The sequence below is a fragment of the Emiliania huxleyi genome (genome assembly GCF_000372725.1).
Source record: "Emiliania huxleyi CCMP1516 unplaced genomic scaffold EMIHUscaffold_352, whole genome shotgun sequence".
NCBI lineage: Eukaryota > Haptophyta > Isochrysidales > Noelaerhabdaceae > Emiliania > Emiliania huxleyi.
Window position 1 is genome coordinate 67,692 of NW_005199343.1, and position 22,106 is coordinate 89,797.

The 22,106-nt window shown below is 65.1% G+C and overlaps 7 protein-coding genes across 7 annotated transcripts in view; 2 read left to right on the forward strand and 5 right to left on the reverse strand.

Annotated features, from left to right (window-relative positions):
• Positions 1 to 1,934, reverse strand: part of EMIHUDRAFT_469967 (hypothetical protein) — a 4,437-nt gene extending 2,503 nt beyond the window's left edge. The window contains exons 1-4 of the mRNA XM_005772707.1: positions 1,279 to 1,934; positions 690 to 1,205; positions 392 to 562; positions 16 to 294 (exon numbers count right to left, since the gene is read on the reverse strand). Coding sequence (XP_005772764.1) covers positions 16 to 294; positions 392 to 562; positions 690 to 1,205; positions 1,279 to 1,911 — 1,599 coding nt within the window. The 5' untranslated portion in view covers positions 1,912 to 1,934. The remainder of the gene's footprint in view (positions 1 to 15; positions 295 to 391; positions 563 to 689; positions 1,206 to 1,278) is intronic.
• Positions 1,935 to 3,906: 1,972 nt separating this feature from the next.
• EMIHUDRAFT_117628 (hypothetical protein) lies at positions 3,907 to 5,676 on the reverse strand (the record flags this gene model as incomplete). The annotated part of the gene is made up of 2 exons (XM_005772708.1): positions 3,907 to 4,511; positions 4,617 to 5,676. The coding sequence occupies 2 exons, from the start codon at positions 5,674 to 5,676 to the stop codon at positions 3,907 to 3,909; spliced, it is 1,665 nt and encodes a 554-aa protein (XP_005772765.1).
• A 699-nt stretch (positions 5,677 to 6,375) lies between these two features.
• On the forward strand, positions 6,376 to 6,735 carry EMIHUDRAFT_242146 (hypothetical protein; the record flags this gene model as incomplete). The annotated part of the gene is made up of 1 exon (XM_005772709.1): positions 6,376 to 6,735. The coding sequence occupies one exon, from the start codon at positions 6,376 to 6,378 to the stop codon at positions 6,733 to 6,735; it is 360 nt and encodes a 119-aa protein (XP_005772766.1).
• A 2,116-nt stretch (positions 6,736 to 8,851) lies between these two features.
• On the reverse strand, positions 8,852 to 9,987 carry EMIHUDRAFT_242148 (hypothetical protein; the record flags this gene model as incomplete). Its single annotated transcript, XM_005772710.1, has 2 exons — positions 8,852 to 9,209; positions 9,443 to 9,987. 2 exons carry the CDS (start codon positions 9,985 to 9,987, stop codon positions 8,852 to 8,854), a joined length of 903 nt encoding a protein of 300 aa, XP_005772767.1.
• Positions 9,988 to 15,181: 5,194 nt separating this feature from the next.
• EMIHUDRAFT_469968 (hypothetical protein) lies at positions 15,182 to 18,065 on the forward strand (the record flags this gene model as incomplete). Its single annotated transcript, XM_005772711.1, has 10 exons — positions 15,182 to 15,887; positions 15,961 to 16,043; positions 16,283 to 16,321; positions 16,388 to 16,462; positions 16,518 to 16,569; positions 16,669 to 16,821; positions 16,958 to 17,016; positions 17,069 to 17,191; positions 17,267 to 17,581; positions 17,622 to 18,065. The coding sequence occupies 10 exons, from the start codon at positions 15,182 to 15,184 to the stop codon at positions 17,895 to 17,897; spliced, it is 1,881 nt and encodes a 626-aa protein (XP_005772768.1). The 3' UTR covers positions 17,898 to 18,065.
• A 399-nt stretch (positions 18,066 to 18,464) lies between these two features.
• On the reverse strand, positions 18,465 to 19,007 carry EMIHUDRAFT_242151 (hypothetical protein; the record flags this gene model as incomplete). The annotated part of the gene is made up of 1 exon (XM_005772712.1): positions 18,465 to 19,007. One exon carries the CDS (start codon positions 19,005 to 19,007, stop codon positions 18,465 to 18,467), a length of 543 nt encoding a protein of 180 aa, XP_005772769.1.
• A 481-nt stretch (positions 19,008 to 19,488) lies between these two features.
• On the reverse strand, positions 19,489 to 21,009 carry EMIHUDRAFT_75222 (hypothetical protein; the record flags this gene model as incomplete). Its single annotated transcript, XM_005772713.1, has 5 exons — positions 19,489 to 19,822; positions 19,918 to 20,059; positions 20,169 to 20,346; positions 20,478 to 20,618; positions 20,692 to 21,009. 5 exons carry the CDS (start codon positions 21,007 to 21,009, stop codon positions 19,489 to 19,491), a joined length of 1,113 nt encoding a protein of 370 aa, XP_005772770.1.
• Positions 21,010 to 22,106: the final 1,097 nt, after the last annotated feature.

The window sequence follows — 22,106 nt, forward strand, 5'->3', positions numbered from 1 at the left end:
GGGGAAAGCGCGCGCCTTGAAGGCGGAGTGCTCCACCTTGACGACGACGCCGACGACGGCGGGCCCGATGGAGGCGACGTCGACGAGGTCGTAGAGCGAGTACTGGCCGAGCGTCTCGAGGCCGGCAGAGACCTCGGCGCACTCTTGCACGTGCGCCGCCCGCACCGCGATCTCCGTCTGGCCGAGGTCGGTCAGGATGTGCAGCTGCGTCGAGTGCGCGGTGCCGCCGTCCTTGCCGTTGCCGACGCGCACCACCATGCCGGTCTCGCCGAGGTGGTGGCTGCCGCCGATCACCTAGGGGGGGCGGGGCGTCTGCGGCGGGGCGGGGCGGGGCGGGCGGCGGGGCGGGGCGGGCGGGCGGGCGGGCGGGCGGGCGGGCGGCGGGCGGCGCCTTGACGTGGTCTCCCATCTTGAAGAACTTTGCGAGCAGCTCGGCCGCGATCTGGACGTCCTTGTTGCTCGCGCGCAGCTTCTCGTGGTCTGGGAACATGTGCACCGTCTTGCCGTCGGCGCTCAACGCCCTGACCGAGCCGGTGAGATGCTTCATGTCTCCCTCGACCACCTGAGGAGGGAGGCGGGAGGAGGAGAGGGGGCAGGCTCACACGGCGTCGGAGAGGGACCGGGCGCCTCGCCGTCGCCACCCCCGGGCGATCTCGCAACCTCCCCCCCCCCCCAACCGCCGCCTGCACATAGTCACCCACGCGAAAGAGCGCGCCGCTGCCCGCGCCAGAGGCGGCAGCGAGCAGCTCGGCGTCGGCATCGGCGCCGAGGCCGGTCTTGAAGCGCTCGAGCTCCGCCATCGTCGGCTGGACTCCGTCCCCGTACTTGAGCCCCTTGACGGAGAGGTGGCGCAGCAGGAAGCCCTCCTCAAACTCTTGGTTGTCGTAGTAGTATACCTGCCGGCCGCGAGAGCTCCTCACGCCCGTCCCGACGTCCTCGCCCTTGGCGCGGAGCTCGTCGGCGTCGAAGAGCTTCGGCGTCGGCCGCACGCGCCGCTTCGTGCCGTCCTCCTCGCCAAGGTACGCCGCCAGCCGCGGCACCAGCCGCACCCGCGCCCGCGCGCCGTCCACGTCGATGTCGACGACCTGCCCAAGGTCGTCCTTGTAGTCGTCGTTGCGCCGCATCCGTACCCACGCGCCGGGGTGCAGCGCCTTCTTGTCGGTGGAGCGGATGCGCATCACGTCGGTCATCTCGCGCGGCGGGACCTGCGGGGGCGGGAGGGGGGCGGGTCGGCGGCCGCGCGCGCCGAATGCGCTTCGGCGGCGGGGCGCGCGGCGCCTGCGTGATGCGGTAAAAGAGGCCGTTGAGGCCCTGCGTCGCCTCGCGCACGTGCGCCTCCTTGAAGGCCTCGACGTAGATGTAGCCCTTGATCTCGGTGCAGAGCGCCGACTTGATGGAGAGCGGCGTCCCCGCCTCCGCCGCGTCGAGGTACTTTTGCATCAGCGAGATGATGAGCATCTTCTCGCCGCCCGGCTTGCACTTGAGCAGCCACAGCTTCGGGTCGCGCGTGGCGTCGGGGAGCTCCTGGAAGCGCGTGTCCTCTCCAAAGTCCTCGTCGTCGTCCCACGCGCCCTGGTCGGGCCGGTTCTCGTACCGCTCGCGCACCTGCGCCTCGAGCTTGGCCTCCTCCGCCTTCCGCCGCTCCGCGTCGAGCCTCCGGTTCTCGCGCTCGACCGCCTTGGCGTCGACGGCGTCGCCGTCGTCGCCGTCGGCGCCGCCGTCGCCCTCCTCCTCCTCCTCGTCCTCCTCCTCGTCCTCCTCCTCGGACGCCTCGGCCTCCTCCTCGATGAACTGGTTTGCGCCGGCGGGGCGACGCTTCTTGGCGACGGGCTGGTCGTCGTCGTCGTCGTCGTCGTCGTCGTCACGCTTGCGCGCCGGGTCGTAGTCCGCGTCAGACTCTGAGTCCGACATGCGGTGAAGGGTCTTGGCCAGCGCCGCTCTCGCAACGCGGAAAAAAATCCCCCTCGTGGCAAGCGAGAATTTTCCGGCGCTCTTTCACAGCACACATGCTCATGTGAAAGAAGACTCGTGATTTATTCTTGGTTTTCAAAAATCTCTCTGACACTGCATTTTCTTCTTGTCGAAAGGTCTGTGTAATACTGTGAGAGAGATTTTTAGAAGCCAACAAGAAATGTGTCACACTGTGAAGGTCTGTATACTCTGAAAAATAACGCGCCTCAGCGGAGCTGGGAATAGGACCGCCGCAAGCGGCGTGCGTGGCGTGGAGCGGTTGAGCATCCCTCCGGGGCCCCTCTGGCTCTGCGCCGGGGAGGCGTTGTTGGAGGCTAGGACGCAAGCGTCCGTCGCCCTTTTCAAACTCGGGGCCCACTCCGCTACGCTCCGACCCTCGCCCGAATTTGGAGGGCCTAAAAGTTTAAGGTGTTGCTGCGCAAAAGGGGTCGGACACAGGGCGCAGCTCATGCTAAGAGCTAGAAGAGGAGATAGAGAGAACAACCACCCCGTCCCGTTTTCTTAAGCGTTATTGCGTACACCAACACCACAAAAGCTCTCTCTCTCCTGTCCTCACTCACGCTCCACCACCCTCGCCCAGGGATCTACAACGCTGTCTTAAAGTCCGACAGGTTCGACACCGGGCACAGCCTCGGTACAAAATGCGCCTGCGCGGGCGGACCCTTACAGATCACAGATCACTCAGGGGGGTCACAACTACCGAGTCCCTCGACTAGCTGCCACGTTGCCGACCGAGAGCGGATCGGATTTGGCGGACGTTCTTGGCTTCAATTTTACGGATGTCTTGGCACCAGCTGATGAGCTGAAGGCTTGCCCGGCCGACATCACGCAATTCGGATTTTGCTATTTGTTCGTGTGGGGGTATATTGCAGATTTGTCAATGGTACCGCGTTTGCGACGCGGGCGCCTTGCGGGCAGAACCCTTAGCCACCCTTTACGCTCCGCGGGCTGCCGCAGCACGTAGTGTTGGCCGTACTCCGCCACCCGCGAGGCCGTCAGCCGCACCGTCTCGACCGCCGCCTCGATTGGCGGAGGGGCTCGACCCGTCGGTCCGTGACCTCCTGGTGCGCCGCCCGTCGGTCGACGCCCTCGCCCCTGCGCTCCACCAACGACGCCGTCGCTGTGGCCTCGCCGACGTGACCGTGATTCGAGGGGCCGCCCATCCAGGCCGCCCATCTCACGCCATTGATGCAGCCGAGATGCAAAATCCAAAACCGCCGTTTTCTCTGAAATACCAGCCGTCCCCCCCTGACCCCCCCCCCCCCCTGGACGCGTCCACCCTCCGTCCAACATTCGCATCCCCTAAAATACATACATATCTTGCGCGGTCAAAATCTGCGCAAAGCTCCTGCAGCCGCAAGACCTGCGCAAGACGATTTTCCGGCAACTCTCTCACAGCACACATGCTCATGTGGTGTCTGGTGAAAGACCCGTCGTGATTTCTTCTTGGTTTTCAAAAATCTCTCTCATATATCATTGGATTTTTTTGTCGAAAGGTCTCTGTGAAGTCTGAACAAAAACACGGTCCACGCTCGGACTCCGCTCTCTCCGCACGGGACTTCTCGCATCTCGGGGGACACACGGGAGCGACACGGACAGCTGACAGCTCTCAGCTGACGACTGTGATCTGTCGGTCGTGTCCGCTGTCAGCGCTGGAGTCTCCGCGTTCTCAACTGTCCGTGGGCTAGGGTCAGGGCCTGGTCTGAGAGTACAGAGACCGTAAATAGAGAGTGATGACAGTATGTCCCCCTCGACACAGCCATGGACACACAGCACACCACGAACAGGCGGAGCGATCGAAACCAGAAACGGATTGCACGAGAATCGAGCACGAGAACTCTCCACTCCCATGCCTGCGCTCAGTCGTAGTTGCTCGGGGCTGGCGGCGTGCGCTACGCGGAGCCAGCCCAAAGCACCGCCGCCCCCGCCGCCCTGTCAGCCCCACTCGCCGTACTCTGGCCGGCTCTCGCGCCGGCAGCTCGGCTCGCGCGAGGGCGGCACCTGCCCGTACAGCGCGCGCATCGCCGCGTCGTAGTCGGACGGCACCGCTCGGCTGCCGGGCGGCGCGCCGCGAAACATGCGCAGGAAGAGGCGGCGCCACTGCTGGCGCAGCTCGTCGAGCAGGCGGCGGTTGGCGGCGCGCATCGCGGCCGAGGTCGCCGCGAGGTCCGCGCTGCGCAGCTTTGCGAGCAGGTCTGGCCACGAGTCGAAGTAGGTGATGTGCGGGAAGTGGTAAAAGTCGCAGAGGGCGAGCCAGTGGCGCAGGGCGGCGGGGTCGTCGCGCGTGTTTGGCGAGAGCGAGGTGCCGTTCGCGAGGCGGAGGGGCCGCGGCGCGGCCGTCCAGTAGATGCGCTCCTTGAGGAGGGAGTGCCGCCGCTCCCACTGGACGAGCAGCTCGAGCGAGGGGGCAAACATCGGCACGTTCATGCGGTAGAGCTCGAAGAAGGACATGACGGACTTTGTGTACGGCAGCAGGACCACCGCGGGGTGCCTCGCCAGGTCAGAGTACCTGTGCAACCAGCCGGGCCGGCGTGAGACGCCTCCGCACGTCTGCGGCCGTGCGGGCGAAGAGAGAGAGAGTGCTCGAAGCCGCGCGGGTAGGCGTCCTCGGTGCGCGCAAAGGAGAGGGGGCCCGCCCCGCCGACCCAGCTCGCCCGCCCCGCCGCCCGCCCCGCCGCCCGCGCCGCCGCCCGCGCCGCCGCCCGTCGCCTCGGCGCGCCGCCCGCCGCCCGCCGCCTCGCGGCGTGCGCCCCTGCCGCGACCGCGTCGGCGGCCGCGGCCGCCCCGCGGCGCGCCGCCGCCCTCGCGGCGGGCCGCGGCCTGCAGCTCCCGGATGAGGACGGCCGGGTTGTTGTGGTTTCGCGCGATGAGGAGCGGCTTGTGCAGCTGCGGCGAGTATGGGCCGGCCGAGCGAGCCGCGTAGCCGCAGTAGGAGGGGATGTACTCGGCCTCGATGCCGGCAAAGTGGCGGATATAGGCGGCGTCGTACGGGTTGTTGGCGGCGATCACGTTGCGCCGGTTGGCGGCGATCGCGCGGAGGGAGCGTAGCCACTCGGCCCACCGCTCCTCGTTTTCGCGCGAAAACTCGAGGTTGACGGTGGCGACGACGAGGAGTGACTTGTTGAAGGGCATGTACGCCTCGCAGAGCGCCGGCGGGTGGTTGCAGACGAAGGCGTCCACCGCGGCGAGCGGCGAGTCGGGACCGCGGTACGCGTCGAAGAAGGCGCGACGCAGCGCATGCGGCCGCGGGCAAAAGTCAAAGGCGTTCTCCTTGGTCAGGACGCGCAGCCCGCGGGCGCAGGTGGGCTTGCGGCCGCCAAACGCGCGGCCGCACGCGCCCGAGAAGGAGTGCTCCTCGACTCGCATGCAAAGGCCCGCCTCGTCGCACAGCGACGCAAAAACGTCGGCGAGGTCGGCTATCGGCGCGATGTGGTAGTCGGTCGAGAAGAAGGTGTAGCCGCCGCGCTCGTCGCCCGTGGCGCGGACCGGCCGCTGCAAGAGCCCGCGGCCGCCGGGAACGACCGCCGCTGCGCTGGACGCGAGGCTCGCCCACTCCCTGACGGCAGTCGCGCCCGGCTGCTGCGTGGCAGCGGTCCGCACCGGTGCTCGCGCTGGCTGCGCCGCCCGCAGCAGCAGCAGCAGCAGCAGCGCGGCCGTCGTGAGCACCAGCAGTGCCGGGCACCGAAACGTCTCCTTGGGTGGCATATCCGCGAGGCGTCGGGAGGCGGCGCGCGCGCGTGTGTCTGCTCCCGGCGTGGAGCATCAAAGAATTCGCCTGCGTGCGGGCCCCCGCCAAGAGGAGTGCGTTTTGGGATGAGCGTGCAAGGCAGAGAGAGATGAAGCCGCAAAAGAGGCGCGCGAGGCAAGGAGGAGAAACGGAGAAATGGAGAGATTGGGACGATGGGACGCCACCAGTACCTAAAACCAGTGAGGGAGGGCGAGACGATCGAGGGGTCCCGTACCATGCGGAATCGACCCTATCCAGTGCTCAAGTGCTCAAGAAGACAGTGAGCCGCCACTGAGCGGCACTGCGGCAGCTGCGCTGGAAACAAGGAGGAGGCGCGTTAATCCTTCATGCGGAAGCTCGACAAACACTCGGCGAGGGCGACAGCAAGAGTCGAACGGGCGGCGCCTGAATGAATCAAAAGAAAGACCCGGGTGCCACCTCTCTCTCTCATCTCTGAGAGAGCGTTAATACGGCAAGATGTTCGTCGCCTCCGGCGGGGCCGCTCGCCGCGGGGCTAGAGAGTGCCTTTTGTCGATGTCGGCTAGAATTCCTCCATCTTTTGTCAGAATTTCACCGAAGAGGACGAAGCCGTCCGGCGTGAAGACTAAAGTTGCGCCGGCGCAGACTCAGCCCATACAAATCCCCCCCCCCCCCCACCGATCCACCCACAGCTGGGGATGATCCGCCGCGGCCCCGCCCGCACGCCATTCCTCGCTGCCGTGCAGCCTGCGTGCGCAGCTCTGCGGCAGCCCGCCGTGCTCGGGCCGGTGCGGGCGGCGAGCTACTACGAGGTGGTGGATGGGCATAAGCGCGACAGGAAGGCGCTCGACGCGGCACGCGAGGCGGTCAAGGGTAAGGGCGACGGTGTGATCAGCAAGGCAGACACGAAAGCCATCCTGGCTACCCTGGTTGACGGCCAGGGCGTGACGGCTGCCGAGTTTGGGACGGCCTTTGTCATTCTTCGAGACTTCAAGTTCACGGCGCCCGCGAAGAAGCTCTTCATTCAGGAGCTGGCGCTCGCTCAACCGCAAGCCTGAGCAGTGTGGCAACGCCCACGGCCGATGCGAGGCACCAATGCCAGGCATTACCAGCGTCGGCAAGGCCAGGGGACTCGCAACCTGGTCGCAACGCACACAAACCTTGAGATACAACCAACCCACGCCTGCAGCAGCCACCTGAACCGCGAATGGCAACCGCAACATGCCAGCCTCGGCCACCGCGTCAACTCCACTGGACGCCGGGGCTAGCACACGGGCCGAGCGATCCTGGTGTTGCAACCGGGGTCGCGCTATGCGGCGCGCGGGGCGCGGCCTGGGTGAGGCTCTCTAGGCCTGTCTGAGTGTCCTCGCACATAATGAGAAATAAAGAGAGCCGAGATCTCACATAAGAGAGGTGGGCGAGCCGAAGGACGCCGTACAAACAAACACACGGAGGTCGAAGAAAGTGTTAGGCGGCTCTCCTCGCTGCGCACACGAATTCTTTTGTTACGGGGCGCGCCAGTCCCGTCAGTCTCTTAGATACGATAGTTCCCGTGCCCAGCGATCTGCACTGGTCAATTGTTTCTCCACCTCAGACACCGACTGCACGCGCTTCAGCAGCGCACTTCCACGTCGGATCTGGAGCGACTTCGGGTACTCCTCAAAAGACAAAAGACTTCCGTGATCTGTGATCTGTAAGGGTCCGCCCGCACAGGGGCGCATTTTGTATCGTACCGAGGCGGTGCCCGGTGCCGAACCCGCTTAAGACAGCATTGTAGACCCCTGGGCGAGGGTGGTGGAGAGGGCGGTCCCCGTCGGCGCCAAACCACATCCCAGGTTCCACGCGTTCTCCCGGACTGCCCCATTGGAGGTAGGCCGCTCGTCTAGCCAATCAGCCTTAAGCGAGCGGCCTGGCCGTTGGAATGGCCGAGTTTGGTGTGGACTTGCGTCCTCGCCATCGTTCGTGGTTACAAGCAGCGTTATGAATGAACACGTTATCATCCACGACACACGTATCACGTTCGTCGGGAGGGGGAGGGGGGAGGTCTGTGACCTACCTAGTTGTCCGGCATGCGAGGGCATGCTCGGCCGTTCGGAGTCCCCCCTTTTCATGTCACCATTCTCTCGTATGATGGCCGTGGCGAGCGAGCCGCGGACCGTGAAGCTGTACGTGCGCGCGAAGAGGGAGTTGTTGAGGGAGAAGCCGAGCACGTCCTTCGACGCGGTGCCGTGGTTGGACGCGGCGATACACGCGCCGGTGCGCGCGGCGATGGCGGCCGCGAGCGCGCCCACATTCGAGTTGAACGAGCTCAGATGGTAGATGGCAAACGGCGGTGGCTCGGCGGGCGCCATCGAAGACGACGACGGCGCCGAACGCTTGCTGTGATGGGCCGTCTCCGGCGGCGCTCCGACGCTCGCGCCGCCGCCTCGCCGCAGCTCGATGGTGCGCGAGATGCCGCGGCACAGGTCCTCCAGCCACAGGAAGGCGCGTGACGTCTCGGGGTGAGCCACCTTGAGGACGCCCGTCGTGTACGCCGACTTGAGCATGGCCGGCGGGCCCAGGTCGACGCGCTGCCCGGGTGAGACGCCGATGACGGTGCCGAAGCGCAGCCCGACGAGCTGCGGTGCGCCGGCGGGCTTAGGGGACCCCTAGGCTTAAAAGGGTGGGCCCTGGGGCGCCTGCGGCTTAAACGGCTTAAAACGGGCCCGGGCCCATTTTAAGGCTGCCTGGGCCGCCGATCCTTAAACGATCTTAAACGCTTAAACGGTGCGGGAGAGCTCCCGAGGTCGATGGTCCGGGAGGCTCCCGGTAGACGCCGTAGGCCGGGAAGCTGGCTACAGTCAGCTAGCACGCGTCCCCTATGCGAGTATGGCTCCTGCCAGTGCACCAGACTTACAGATGTGTCTTCAGAGGCGGGTTTGTGCCTAATAACGGCAGTATTGGACAATTGGAGAAAACGGCGCGGAACCCAGCGACGCATGCCGGCGAGGCCGATTTTCTTAATACTTAAACGGTCTTAAAGCCGTAAATGTTAAAAGACTTAGAGTAAAGACCAAAAGAGGGACCCCCCCGCCCCCGTGCCTGCAATCTCTTAAATGGCAAGTTAAGCCCCCAAACCTCCTCGTTTCTTAAAAGGTCTTAAAAAAATCCGGCCCTCAGAACCCTAGGGGTCCCCTAAGGCGCCGCCGTCGTGACACTGTTCACATGCAGTCCCTTGCCACACGCCCACCGCTTCAGCAAGCCGAGCGCGAGCGCGGGCACCGCCGGCTCGCCACCGCCAAAAAACCGCTTCAGCAAGCCGAGCGCGGGCACCGCCGGCTCGCCACCGCCGCCAGTGCCGGGCGTGGGCGCCTTGCCCGTGCCGTCGTATTTGGCGACGCCGTCGAGCGCGCCCGCGCGGCGCTCATCGGCGGCTCGGGTGGATATGTTGATCATCTGGTTGTGTTGCAACCCGGCTCCCATCTTGCGGTCACGGCTCGAGACCTTGTGGCCGATCTGCATCTTGCGGCTTCGCGTCTCGGGCCATGGCGTCCTGTGTGCCCACGCGGCAAGGAGGGCGCTAGAGGGTGGGGGCGGGAGTGGGGAGGGGGCTCGCGCTAGGTGTGCGCGTGCAAATCGCAGGACTACTGGACACGTGCACTCTGTCGTCCGTGCGCGCGCGCGAGGGCGGGCTGGCAGGCACGGCGCCCCGGGCACGCGCCCGAGAGTGCCCGTGGAGGGTGCAGGGCGAGGGTGGGGGGCGGGGGGGGGGGCGGCTGTGCGCACCACATGTACTTGAGGATGATGCCGCCGTCGTAGAACGCGTTATTCTCCGCCTTCGTGACCGAGCCACTCATACCATGTCGGCCCAGTGTGTACACGTAGTTGCTCCCCAGACCCACGTGCATGAAGCGGTCGTAGAAGGCCCCGCCGCTACGACCGCCGAGGAGCAGCCCGCGCTGCGGCTCGACGAACACGCCGCGCTGGCACACGAGGGGCTCGGCGCTTGGCGGCTTGAGTGGTATCGTGTCGTCGCCCACGGCGATGAGCGAGTGGAAGTGGAGCACCCGGTGGCCGCGTGGGCCAGGGTCGAGCGCGGCGAGACGCTCGTGGAAGCCCGGCATCACGAGAAACTCGGTGGTCGTGAGCGCGATGCGCCAGTCGTCGGGCCGCGTCATCTCCCACTGCTTCACCTGCCGGTCGAGGTTCTCCGCGTCGAACTCGCCGTCCCACGACGGCACGACCTTCCAGGTGCGCGGCGCGAGCTGGCGCACGAGCTCGGCCGAGCCATCGGTCGAGTTGTAGTCGATGAGGATGGCACTCGAGAACATCGGCGCGTGGTGCGCGATCCAGTACGGTAGCAGCAGCGCCTCGTTGTAAAAGTGGGACACGAGCAGCGTGCGCCTCCGCTTGGGATGCGCGCCGGCGGCCGGCGCCGCGCGCAGGAGCGCGAGGAGCAGGGCGACGTCCCGCATCACAACACGCATCTCTCGAAGCAGCGTTCGTGGTCTCGTTCGTTTATCGGGCGCCGTGCACGCGGCACCTGCGGTGAAGTTTTCTTACTGCCTGCTCTAGCCTCGCATGTCACTTCCTGTCGTCTGTTGTGTCGTTGTGCCCTTGTTTGTACTCTTGGCACCGTGGAGTGCTGGGGGGGGCGACAGGGAGGATATGGCCTTGAGTTATGTGTAAGCCGACTCAGGGTGTGTGGCAGCCCGCTGGCTGTGTGTCTTGTGAGCTTGTTTGTGTCTGTGTGTCGCTCGTGCGTGTCGTCATCATCTGTCCAGCGTCCACCCATACCGCGTTGGTGTCCAGTCCGAGCCTGGCTGTTCTTCACCTTTCTACCTACCTACCTACTCTTACTGGCGAGGAGGCGGGCCATGTGCTGCTGTTAGGGCCCTGGCCCATATCACACGGCGCGCCGAACAGAAATTACTGCTAATCGACGGCCACCATGCGCGGTGAACTAATCGACGGGGACACGACACAACAGCCAGGAGAGCGCGAGCGCGACCTCGGAGATCCTGGCGGGCAAAGCTGGAAAAACGCGGCGGGGCGGTCCGTGGCTCGACGCCAATATTCCGTGTTGCGAGAAGGAGTTTATCAATGGAACAGGGAGATAAAAAGAAGATCAACTGGAAGGCGATCAAGGGGTTGAAAGGGACCCTCCCGCCGCAGCTCGGCTTGCTCGCGCTCCTCGAGGAGATCGACGTCGAGAAGACAGCCGTCTCGGGGACGCTGTCGCACTCCCTCTTCTCTGCAGCCTCCGGCATCGAGAAGGCGCCTGCCCGCCCTGTCCGTGGGCCTCCCGCCCACACTCTTCATTCACACTCACGGCTGTACACTAGTCATAGTATTTCGGGTGGTGCCACGAAATCGCGGTGGCGTCCATCGCCAGGCCAAGGAGTGTCTTGATTAGAACTGAATGAGCTGATTGGGCCCGCAGCTCTCCCATTCAGGTCTGAATAGGAGACCCCCCACACTATTCAAGAAGATTCAAGACTTGAATAGTTCATTAGGGAGAGTAGTCAGATCATTCGAACTATTCAGACTTGCGTGAGGCCATTCAGACTTGCGTGAGGCCACGTGTCGGTGTCTGTCTGAATCATGAAGTTACTTCAGGAAGTAAGTATTCACTGCAGTATAGCACGGGCTCGCACCCCCAACCGCTTTCCAAGCTTATTTTTGGTCCGTCCACCCGTTAGGCGGTGGCGGCGAGTGCCATTGGGCTGAGCGGCGACCAATGGGACCAGTCGCTCGAGATCGAGGCCTACCTCGACCACCCGTTCCAGATCAACGATTCGATCGAGCACATGGCTCTGTTCGCCATAGCTCTTTTCCTGCTGCACGACTTGAAGAAGGGCTGCTCAGACGACAAGGCGTTGACGGTGAAAATCAGCCCGCCAACGGCCAAGCTCGGCCCATCGCGTCCGTGCGGTGGAGACGCGCAAGGCGGAAGATCTGCACGAGTCCATCGTTACGGCAGCGACATCATGATCCGTGAGCTCGATACGCGCTTCTTTGAGCAAGCCGAGCGGCCCTCGAACACTCGATGTGTGCAGCTGTGGATGAGCAAGCAGTACCCGGCGGAGAAGTGGATCCCAGAGCAGTGGCGCACACTTGCTAAGGCCCTGTACCTCAACATGCTGCGCGACGCTGCAAAGATCGCTGGCATCGGCATTCGCTCATCGCCGCCGCGGAAGATGCAGAAGGCGAACTCGGGTGCGGGCTGCAGCTCACTCGTGCGCAACCTTTCGGACGATGAGGAAGCGACGCCCGCAGAGGCCGCTGACTTTGACACAGTGACGGATGAGGCGGCTCGCTGGGCGGCGCTGGAGAAGCACGTGATCCGCGAGTACCGTGACGATGCGGGCATCGTCAACGAGTTTGCGCTCATGTAATCACCTGCGCAACTCGTTCCCGCTTCACTACATCGCATTCAAGCAGACGGCTTCGCACATCCCGCACGAGGGCAACAGCGAGCAGCTGTTCTCGCGCTCAGGTGCGCTCTCAGATGACAATGGCAAGATGGACCCGGCGCGCCTCGCGGTCTGGACGTCCATTGGCGTCAACTACTCGATCTACAAGCCGACGGCCGAGCAGATCCTCGAGCGGTACCTGCTCAAGTTCAGCAAGGGTGGCAAGGCCACTGCGGACAAGCTGCATGAGCATGACCTTGGCCTGCTCGATCCTGTCCATGAAGATGGAGAGGGCTACGTGGTGCAGGCTGGCAGCAACTAGCCGTAGTGATCGAGAGCGGAGTGCCGAAGGGCGCCGGGAGAGCGCATGCATCTTGAATAGATTCATGAATGGAGGGTCAGAGCTCGTCATTGTAGTCACGAGTTGAATAGCTTGTGAGTGCCTCTATTCAGGTCTGATTGGTTTTGCAACCTCACTATTCAGAGCACTAATCGTGAATAGTAACCTATTCTAGACACTCCTTGAGCGGCCCCCCCCCGTCGCGTTCTCCGTAACGTACTTGCAGATCGCGTCAAAGGCCTCCACAGCCGTCCCATACGCCGTTCTGTTGTGCGTGCCGAAAGGTAGCGCGACTGGGTTGCCAAAAGACGTGCCACGCGATACGTCCTTCGACTCATATCCCTCCGGGGCTTCCTGTGACCTGCTCCACAGCATACCACACGGCGGCTGAAGGGGCTGGCTTCAACGGGTGCTTCCCGGGCATTAACACTATATTCCGCCACCATGGCGGCGCGCGCGTTTTATCCGCGCGCGATATTAGCGTTTTATCCGCGCGCGATATTAGTAGAACCAAACTTGTGTGGTTGTTTTGGATCAAACTTGTATACAGCGGACGCGATGCGGCCTCTGCCTAGCTTCCTGCTTCTATGCGCGAGCTACGGCGGGACCGCTATCGAATATGGCTTATCCTCCGGCCAGTATGGCCTCGACTATTGCATCGCCGCGGCCGACACCACCAGCGGCATGACAGCGTCGACCACCATGGCAGCTCCAACGTGTACGCTGCCATGGACAAGTCTTGCACCCTATATGTCAGCCACCACCTGGGCGCCTGGCGTGTGCGAGCACAACCCCAATCGAGCCGAAAGATCTGAACAATGGGTCCAGTCGGTCTCTTCGAGCACGTTCGAGCCTTCCGTTTGCATCGACAATCCCTTCCTGAAAGTTTTGTCGATAAACGTTGAACTTTGGCCAGAACACTCCGAGGACATGTACATGTGTGCCTCGCCCCACACGACCTCTCAGGCTATAGAGCACATGCCACAGCCTGCCCCTGAGGCGTCATTCACTCACGGCGGCCACTTTGATTTTCCGCCCCTTCGCAGCCAGCTACATGTACATGTGCACCCATGCCCCAAGAGTCAACTCGGCTCGACGGCTTGAACCATCGTGGGGCACGGACCTTCTGCGACAACCCAGCCTCCTAGTGGGCCTGCGACAAAGTGAGGGACTTCTCTTTTTCGACGTAATCCGAACGCCGAAATTGATCAAGAAGCGTGAGATTCGACGCCGAAGGGAGCAGAGCACGCCCATGTCGTAGCTTGATGTCCAGCTTGCACGGCGCGCGCGCGCCGCGGGGCTGGGCATCGAGCGCGCCTGAGGGGCCAATCGTGCCACGCGCGGCCGCGCGCACGCGCCTCGCGCGAGAGTCGCTGTTTTGGAAGTAGGAGTGCGAGGAGAGTTTCGCCATTCTCGCCGAGAAGGCGAGGGCAGTTCTCGCCAGCCACGCCGCTGCGGCCGTGGGCGGGTGGGGTGCCTGCGCGCCGCGCGCCGCCGAATCGGCCCGATCGCCCAGGCCTCTCCGCCGCTGCTCGTCGCCAGAGAGCTTCTCGGCGTCAGAATGCTCGTTGTGGAGCTGCATTGAAGCCTCGCCCTGAGTCTTCTCGACCCCGCGTCCCGCCCCGGGCGTCGCGCCGTGGCGGTGCCAGCAGGTGGGCTCCGGCGCCGCCCCGCGCGCGCGCAAGCGCGGCGGCGACGCCTCCGCACCACCCGTGCCACCGCCCGGCCGAGCGAGGAGCAGGAAGACGAGCAGAGACATGCTGTCTCAAGGGTTTGTGCCAGTGCGCGCCAGCCCCGTGCCCAGTGTTGTGCGAGGCCATGGCGTTGAAAATTCTTTTCTCGAGCCAGTCCCGTGCCCAGTAAAGAAAGAAAGAAAACGGGCAACCCAAGGGAGGGATGGGACTTGGGAGGACGGCACGCCGCCACCACACAGGGATTTTAAGGAGAGGGGTGTGGTGCGCTAGCCGTCGCCCACCCTTGGGCGTCCGCCTCTTCCTATCTCTCTTCGCAGTCCTTCTCCGATTCTCGCTTCAACCTTCGTGCCACCTCGCGGTCGCCCCCTTCTCGTCGTGGTCTCCCTTGTCGCTTCTTCCTCTGTCGCGTCGCTCTCCTCTGCCTCGTCCTGCGACGGCGCCGCCGCCTGCCGCTTCCTTGCTCTCGCTGCTCGGCGCAGCTCCGCCCTCCTCGCTGCATATCCTGACCCCTCGAGTCTATCGAGCTCTCCTCGAGCAAGGACGAGTCTTCTGACGCCCACTGCTATCATTTGCCGCCCAGTCATATCGTTGCTCAGGTCCACTCTCTCTTCGAACACTTGTGCCTCCACGGATGATGCCGGCGCTGGGGTCCCCTTCGGGTGCATCGTGACGGCTGACAACTGGATTTCCACTGGTTCGTCCTCCTCGGAGTCGTCTTCCCCGGCTTCCTTCCGCTCGGCTCTTCGCTTGGTACGTTCGGTGTGGCTCACCCTCCATGCCGTGAACAGGCGCTTTATCCACCCTATGTTCTTCTCTCGTTCCTCTGCCCGAATTCCTCTGCCCGTGCCTTGGTCTTGTCGTTGTTTCGCATCCATGTCTGTATGGCCATCGAGGCTGCCTTCCCCACTACCTGTAGTTCACTCGTCACCTCTCCCGCGAGCTCCCCTCTCTTTCTTTCGGGTATGGAGTCCGTGATGAGTGCGGGCAGCGTGCCCCGTGATAAAATTCTTTTCTGGCGCTCGCTCTTGAGTCGGTTCTCGACGCGCGCGTGCAACCGGTCGCGCAGCCCACACATATGTCGGTGATCGGCGCGAGCGTGCTCGCCGCTGCACTCGCCTTATCGCCGACGCCACACGTCGCAAGCGGTGCCCGCTGCCATCCATCATTCGCGCCACGAACGCTGGTGACCAAAACCGCCGCAACGCCGCTGCTGGCTGGCCAGCCGCTCGCGGTCCGTTGGCAGCGAGCGGGCGGTCCGCCGCTCCTGTCCGCCGCCAACGGCGCAGCAGGTCGTGGGCTGGTTCGGTCGGCTGTCGTCGGCGGCGCCTTTGCGGCTCTAGCCGTGGCGGGTCGCGGCGGCCGGCTCGGCCTGCTCTTGCTCCAGACGCTCGCCGTCTGCTGGCCAGCTTGGTCGGCGGTCCGGTTGTGGCGGAACGGTAAGCGCCGTGCTGCGCTGACGCTCGCCTTGTCCGCGGCGGCGCGCCGGTTCTGCTCGCGCTGGTGGCAGTACCTGACGATTCCGCTCTTTGCGGGCGCCGTCGGCTGGCTCACCAACAAGGTTGCCGTGGACATGATCTTTTACCCCGTCGAGTTTGGAGGGCTGCGGCTCCGCACGTACCCGAACCAGCCTCTGGGCTGGATCGGATGGCAGGGGATCGTGCCAGCAAAGGCGGGCGAGATGGCGGCGCGCATCACTGACTTGGTCACCAACAAGCTGGTCGACGTCGAGGTGGTCTTCCGGCGCCTCTCCCCGGGGAAGCTCGCCTCGCTGCTCGGGCCCGGTGCGGCTGCAGCACAGAGCTAGTCGCGGCTGTGCTCGGCGCTGTGCGAAAGGTGCCACCCGTCCCGTGCCAGGCGTCGACCGGATCGCCGAAGACATCGTGGCCGACATAGCGCCCGCGGGCGCCGCGCAAGGCGTCGTCGGCGCGGGGAAGGCCGTCCTGCGGGGCCTCGATCCGGCGCAGCAGGCGGAGCTCTCGTCCACGCCACCGCGTACTCTCGGGTGACCTCGGGTGACCTCGGGTGACCTCGGGTGATCTCGGGTGATCTCGGCAGGCGGAGCTGCTTGCGCTCCGGCACCGGTTCGTCGCGGGCCTCACTCGCGACATGCAGGCGAGGCATGCGCGGGGCGCGCCGGCCCCTCTGCGGTGCGTAAGCCCCACCCGCGCGCGATCAGGCGAGCGTGCGGCAGCTGGTCGACTTCGACGAGATCGTGGTCGGCGGGCGGCGCGCGAGAAGGATCTGCATGACCGATTGAATGATGAAGTGTGGGAGTGATTAGGTTGGCGGGATGGTGCGCGAGAAGCAGCTGCTCATCGACCTCTTCCAGCGCTGCGGCAAGGCGCGGCCGCCGCACGTGGCGCGGCGGGGCGGCCTCCCCCTCCCAAGCCCTCCCCCCTCCCCCCTTCCAGGCGGAGCTCGCGTTCCTCGTCAACTCTGGCTTCTCGTTTGGCTGCGCACTCGGTGAGCCTCCCACAGGGTAGCGTGCGGACGCTTCGTGCCGCTCTGCCGAGCTCCCGGGGCCGCCGCCTCTCTCGCACGCCCCCGACCCGCCGCCACCAGGCGTCGTGCAGATGCTGATCTGGCTCCTGTACGAGCGCGCGTGGACCCTCGCCGTCGGCGGCGCGGTGGTCGGCTATCTGACCAACTGGCTCGCGCTCAAGCTCATCTTCGAGCCCGTCGAGCCCACGCGGTTCGGGCCGTGGGTCGTGCAAGGTGGCTCCTAGGGTTAGGGTTAGGGCTAGTTCGGGCCGAGGGTCGTGCAAGGTGGCTCCCGGCGTGGGTGGCTCCCGGCGTTGGGAGGCCGCGCGGGTGGCGCGGGAGGACGCACTGCGGCGACGCCTCTCCCTAGGTCTCTTCCTGAAGCGGCAGCACGAGGTGTCCGAGGAGTTTGCGGAGGCGCGCCCTGCGGTGCTGAGGCAGAGCCACCCAGGAGCGGCGTGACACCCCTCATCGCACGCAGGCGATGACGGAGAAGCTCCTCTCCTCCGAGTCGATCTGGGACAGCGTGCTGCACGGCTCGGGGGGTCCAAAGTTCGCCGCGCTCCTCCGGGCTCGCACCTCCGAGTTCATGTCCGGCGCCGCGGTAAGCCAGCACACGCACCCGCCGCCTCTCCCGCACCACGCCCGGACAGCCCTTGCGCCGCTCGCCCTCGCTCAGGCTGTCGTCTACAGCGGCTCAGACCCGACGGCGTTCGGAGGCGCAGCGCACTGGCGTGGCCTCGAGGAGCGCGCTTCGGAGCGCATCCTGCAGCTGCTGCCGCGCGAGCTGCCGCTCGCCCACGGCTACATCGACGGAGCCCTCGACCTCAAGGCGCCGCACCGAGAGCACGCCGAGAGCACGCCGAGAGCACGCCGAGAGCACATCGAGCCCTCTGCCTCAAGGCGGTACCGCCCGCGGCCACACGCGCACCTCCGCCGCCGACTCCCTCCGCCGCCGACTCCCTCGCACCGCGCCCCTCCCGCATGGCACCCCGTGGGCTCCGGCGCAGCGCTGATTCCGTCGCGCCCAGCAGGACACGCTCAAGACCAACCTGCGCCGCCTCTCGCCGCGCGAGTTCGAGGGCCTCTTGCACCCGATCTTCCAGCAGGACGAGCTCACCTTGCTCCTCGTCGGCACCGCCCTCGGCTTGGGCGTCGGCTACGTGCAGGCCGTGCTGGACGCGCGGTCGAAGCGGGACGACCCCAACTACGATGAGCGTGGCCGCCGGGTAGAGATCGACGTCGATGCGGATAGCGCCGTTAGTGAAGGCGCCGACGGGGACGGCGAGGCGCCAGGTCCCGCGTCCTGAGAGCTAGAAGTTGAGCTAGCAGAGACACTGGTGTGTGGTGAGTGGTGTGTGAGTCTCTTCCCCTGGCGCACGCGAGACGAGAGCGAGAGTAGAACGCGGTCACCGCGTGTATAGAGAGTATCCGCGCGTACGTCACAGGGTCTTGGCACTTGCGGAAAGGGCGAAATACTTTAAACTTGTGCGTTCGTTGGCCGCCGCGATGGCTCAACGCCAGCGGAGCGGACAGGCGCCGAGGCGGGCAGACCCAGGTCCCACGTGCGCACGTCCCAGCGCGTGCAGCGCGAGAGTCTCGCCACGACTCGTCCGCACGACAAAAGTTAAGTGTTACGAATACACAGACAGAGACGAGAGAGAGAAATAAGAGAGAGCGCGCGTGGAGCTCTCGGACGCGGAGATGGAGACAGACACTATCAACGGAGAGAGGGCTTCAGACCGCGGGTTCTCGTGCCGGGTCGAGCTCGCAGAGCGATGAGCTCCCACCGCGTGGCCGCACAACGGACCGCGCGCCAAAGACGGCACGGGACCGCGCTTGCGACCGCCGCTGCAGCGGGTGCATGTCGCCGGTGCTTAATGCAGCTCCGCGGCGCTGGCCGCTGTCTTGGTGAGGTACGAGGGCTTGGGCATGAATTTGTCCGTCATCGACTCCATCATGCGCTCCCACCAGCTCTGCTTTGCGCGGTAGACTTGGATGAAGTGGCAGTACTCCTCAAAGGTGATGGTGCCCGAGCCGTCCATGTCCGCCGTCTTGAAAAGCTCCTCCTGCTCGTACGGGTAAGGACACATCCCGCTGTCGAGCATCGCGCTTCGAAACTCCTTGACGTCAAGCTCCCCAGATTTGTCCTTGTCGAAGTGCTCGAACGCGGCTGCGAAGCGTTTCCGCTCTTCCGCCGTGAGCGGCGTGAGGGCCGCTTCCGAAGTCGTCGCCTTCTTCTCTGCGCTGGCCGCCGCGACAGCCATGCGCACCGTCTCCTCGTCCTTGAGCGTGCAGTTCACCGATTCCGCCAGCTCTTGCAAGCCCGAGAGGCCCCTCCCCTCCGCCTTGTCGTACTGAGCTTTCGTGACGCCGTTGGCGAGCAGGTACGCTCGGACCTCGCCCGCCTTGAGCGTCATTGCTGTGACTCCGGCAGACCGCGATCAAAGAGTCGGCGCCGCGGTACCGTTTCTTTTGCAAAGAGAGTCTCGGGCCCGCCGCCTCCGTCGGTTTTCGCGTTTCGGCTGCTAGGTCCCAGGATTCCTACCCCTGGCCCTGCTGCTGGGGTTGGGTTTTCTAGCGGGATATCATTCAAAGGGGCAGCACAATGAGAGATATTTTTAGATCGATTTGCATACCAAACAAGTGTACCACTCACACGTCATTGTTTGTCAGCACAATCAACTCCCCCCATTACACACAGGTAGAGTCCACAAGGCAGCAGTAGGGGGGCGCGCGGCGGCGAGCTCCTGCAACCACATGCACACAAACCTCGTGCTGATCGGCGCAGCGGCATGCGCGGGGATGCAGCGCGGGGGTCGCGTGGCCCGCACTGCAGGGGTCGTGGTGCGTTGCTGCCGTTGCGGCCACCGCCGGCGGGCGAGCTCCTGGCGAGGTCAGTCAGGGCTCCTCCACCTCGTCTGCCGTGTGCGGTTCCGTTGGCTGCACCGACGCATACGCAGCCGGCTTTAGCGGCGCGTCCGCGCTGGCGTCGCTGAGGGCGCTGTCGCCTCGCGAGGGGGCGACGCTCGCGAGGCAGCTGAGCGCCAGCTGCTCGCACAGCTCGGTGGGTGTGCTGGCCTGGGCTCCGTACAGAAAGACGGCGCCGATGACGAGCACGACGCCGAGCATGAACTGCGCCGTGATCTGAAAGTCGAAGAGCAGGTACGAGCCCACGGCGCCCGAGACGATGGCGAGGCCCTGCGCGAAGGAGCGGAGGATGTTGTCGGCGTACCTGAAGCAGGCGAAGCATGCACGGGGTGGGCGCGCCGGGCGGGGGCCAGCGGGGCCAGCGGGGCCCAGCGGGGCTCGGGGCGTGTGCTAGCGCACTTGATGATGACAGCGACGAGCAGCCTGCCCAGCGCGTTGTTGAGGACCGCGCACCAGGTCCAGAAGCCGAAGCCGTGCAGCGGGCCCTGCCTCGCAATCTCGTCGTAGTCGTTGATCAGGAGGCCGGCGACGGCGATGACGCCTGCTCGGCCACCCGGCCGGTGAGGCGGGAGGGAGGGGAGGGCGCGGGCCGCGGGCCGGCCGCAGGTTGGTAGAGGCGCAGCGACCAGCCCTACCCCTGCCCCCCTCACCCGAGTACATTGCGAGCTGCAGGTTGCGGAGCCACAGCGACGGCTTCGAGTCCGACTTGATCATCTTCTCAAAGTAGACGGAGGCGAAGGAGGTGCACACGGCCGCGAGGAGGAAGGCGCCCATCCCCACCACCCGGTTCTTCTCCGCCGCCGCCGCCAGGCTCCTGCCGCCGCCGTGCTTGCCGTGCCCGTGCCCGTGGTGGGCGTGCGCCTCTGGCGCGGGCTGCGGGAAGAGGAGGCCCTGCGCCGCGATGACGCCGAGGACGAGGACGAAAACGGCGCACCTGTGGGCAGAGCGGCGTTCCTCACGCGCCGGCCCGGCGAGAGCGCGCGAGCGGGCGCGCCGCCGCCGCACCACTGGTTGACTGAGATCTTCTTGTTGAGCAGCGTGACCGAGAAGATGGCGGTGAAGACAATCTTGCTCTGGTACATAACCATCCCGAGCGCGGCCTGTGGGCATGCGAGGCGCGCGCTCGGCGCGTCGGGGCCGCGCGCGAGCGCCGGCGGCGCCTCTCGAGGGCACCTCCAAGTTGTCATAGCCGACATAGACGGAGATGTTTGTGACGAGGTAGAGGAGAGCGGGCACGGAGAGCTGGGCCCACTCCAGCGGCCGCTCGCTGAAGTCGCGGCGGATCTTCTGCACCATCTGGCCGAAGCCGCCGCACTCGACGGCGAAGAGCACGACCGAGATGGGCAGCTTGAGCGCGACCTCCTGAAGCAGGACGGCGACTGCAGAGTTGTACGGCTCCATGCGCGTCTTCGCGTAGCGCATCAGCAGCGCGGCGGCGGTGTTCTGCGCCACAAACGTGGCGAGGGCCACCCAGCCGGTGAAGCTGACCATGGCGGCAAAAGTGCCGTGGGTCCTGTACTGTGGGTTGGGCTGCACGTGGTGGTGAAAGTCGCGCGCGCAGGCAGTTCTTTTTCTTCTTTCTCCAGGTGTATATTATTTTTGCTTGGGCGGCCCTCATGACGGGGTAGGTAGGGTAGGTCTGGGCCCTTCCGTCGGGTTTTTCCCTGTCTTCACGCCGGAATTTTCACAGCAAAAAAAGAAATCGGGCTTACTCTGGGCCCGCCGCAGGGGCTGGCGCTGGGGTCGCCGTAGCGGCGGGAGCAGGCGCAGCCGCCGCAGGCGCAGGCGCATTGGCAGCCGACAGCTTCCTCTTCTGCTCTGCGGTGACCTTAGTGCGCAGCCCACCAACCTGTCGCACCAGCTCTCGCTCCAGATCCCCCACCAGAGCAGCGGCGGGCACCGGGTGAGAGGGGTGCGCCGCCGCATGGTGGGCGCGCAAGTTGTAGCTCCAAAACACTGGCCGCTTCCCTCCCTGCTCGGGCTCGCACAACTCGCACTCAACCAAGTGGTTGGTGCAGGGCGCGGGGGCGGACATCTTCTTGGCGTGACCGTGCGAGTACTTGAGCGGCTCCTGCCCCGCGACGCCCTTTAGCAGCACGCACTTGGTGCGGGGGTTGGTGGTTTTGGCGGTCGTGTCCAGCCAGCTGCGGCAGAGGCTGGCATCGCCGCCGCAGAAGCCGCACGGGTTGGCGGACGTGAGCCGTGCGGGCTCGTGCAGGATGTGGAAGCCCATATGCTGCCGCATCTCAAGCGACGGCCACACTTGCTTGCATATGCTGCACGCAACCTCCTTGGCTGCCGTGGTCTCATTGATCAGCTCGCCCCCAGAAGGCGAGTCGAAGAGAGGCGAGCCGTTGTGGACGTAGGGTACGCATGTCATCGACACCGACGTCTTGGGCACCTTGGACATCCGCTCGCTGTTGGCGTCCACCAGCGTGTCCAGCGCGTGCTTGAGGTCGTCCGAGGAGAAGACCAGCGTGTGCTTGTCGCCATCCTTTGCGCACTCGTAGTCGAGCGGCACGATCATGGGCGCAATCGCGCTGACCTGCTCCCCCCACCCTCCCTCGTAGAAGGTGCAGGAAGCACCA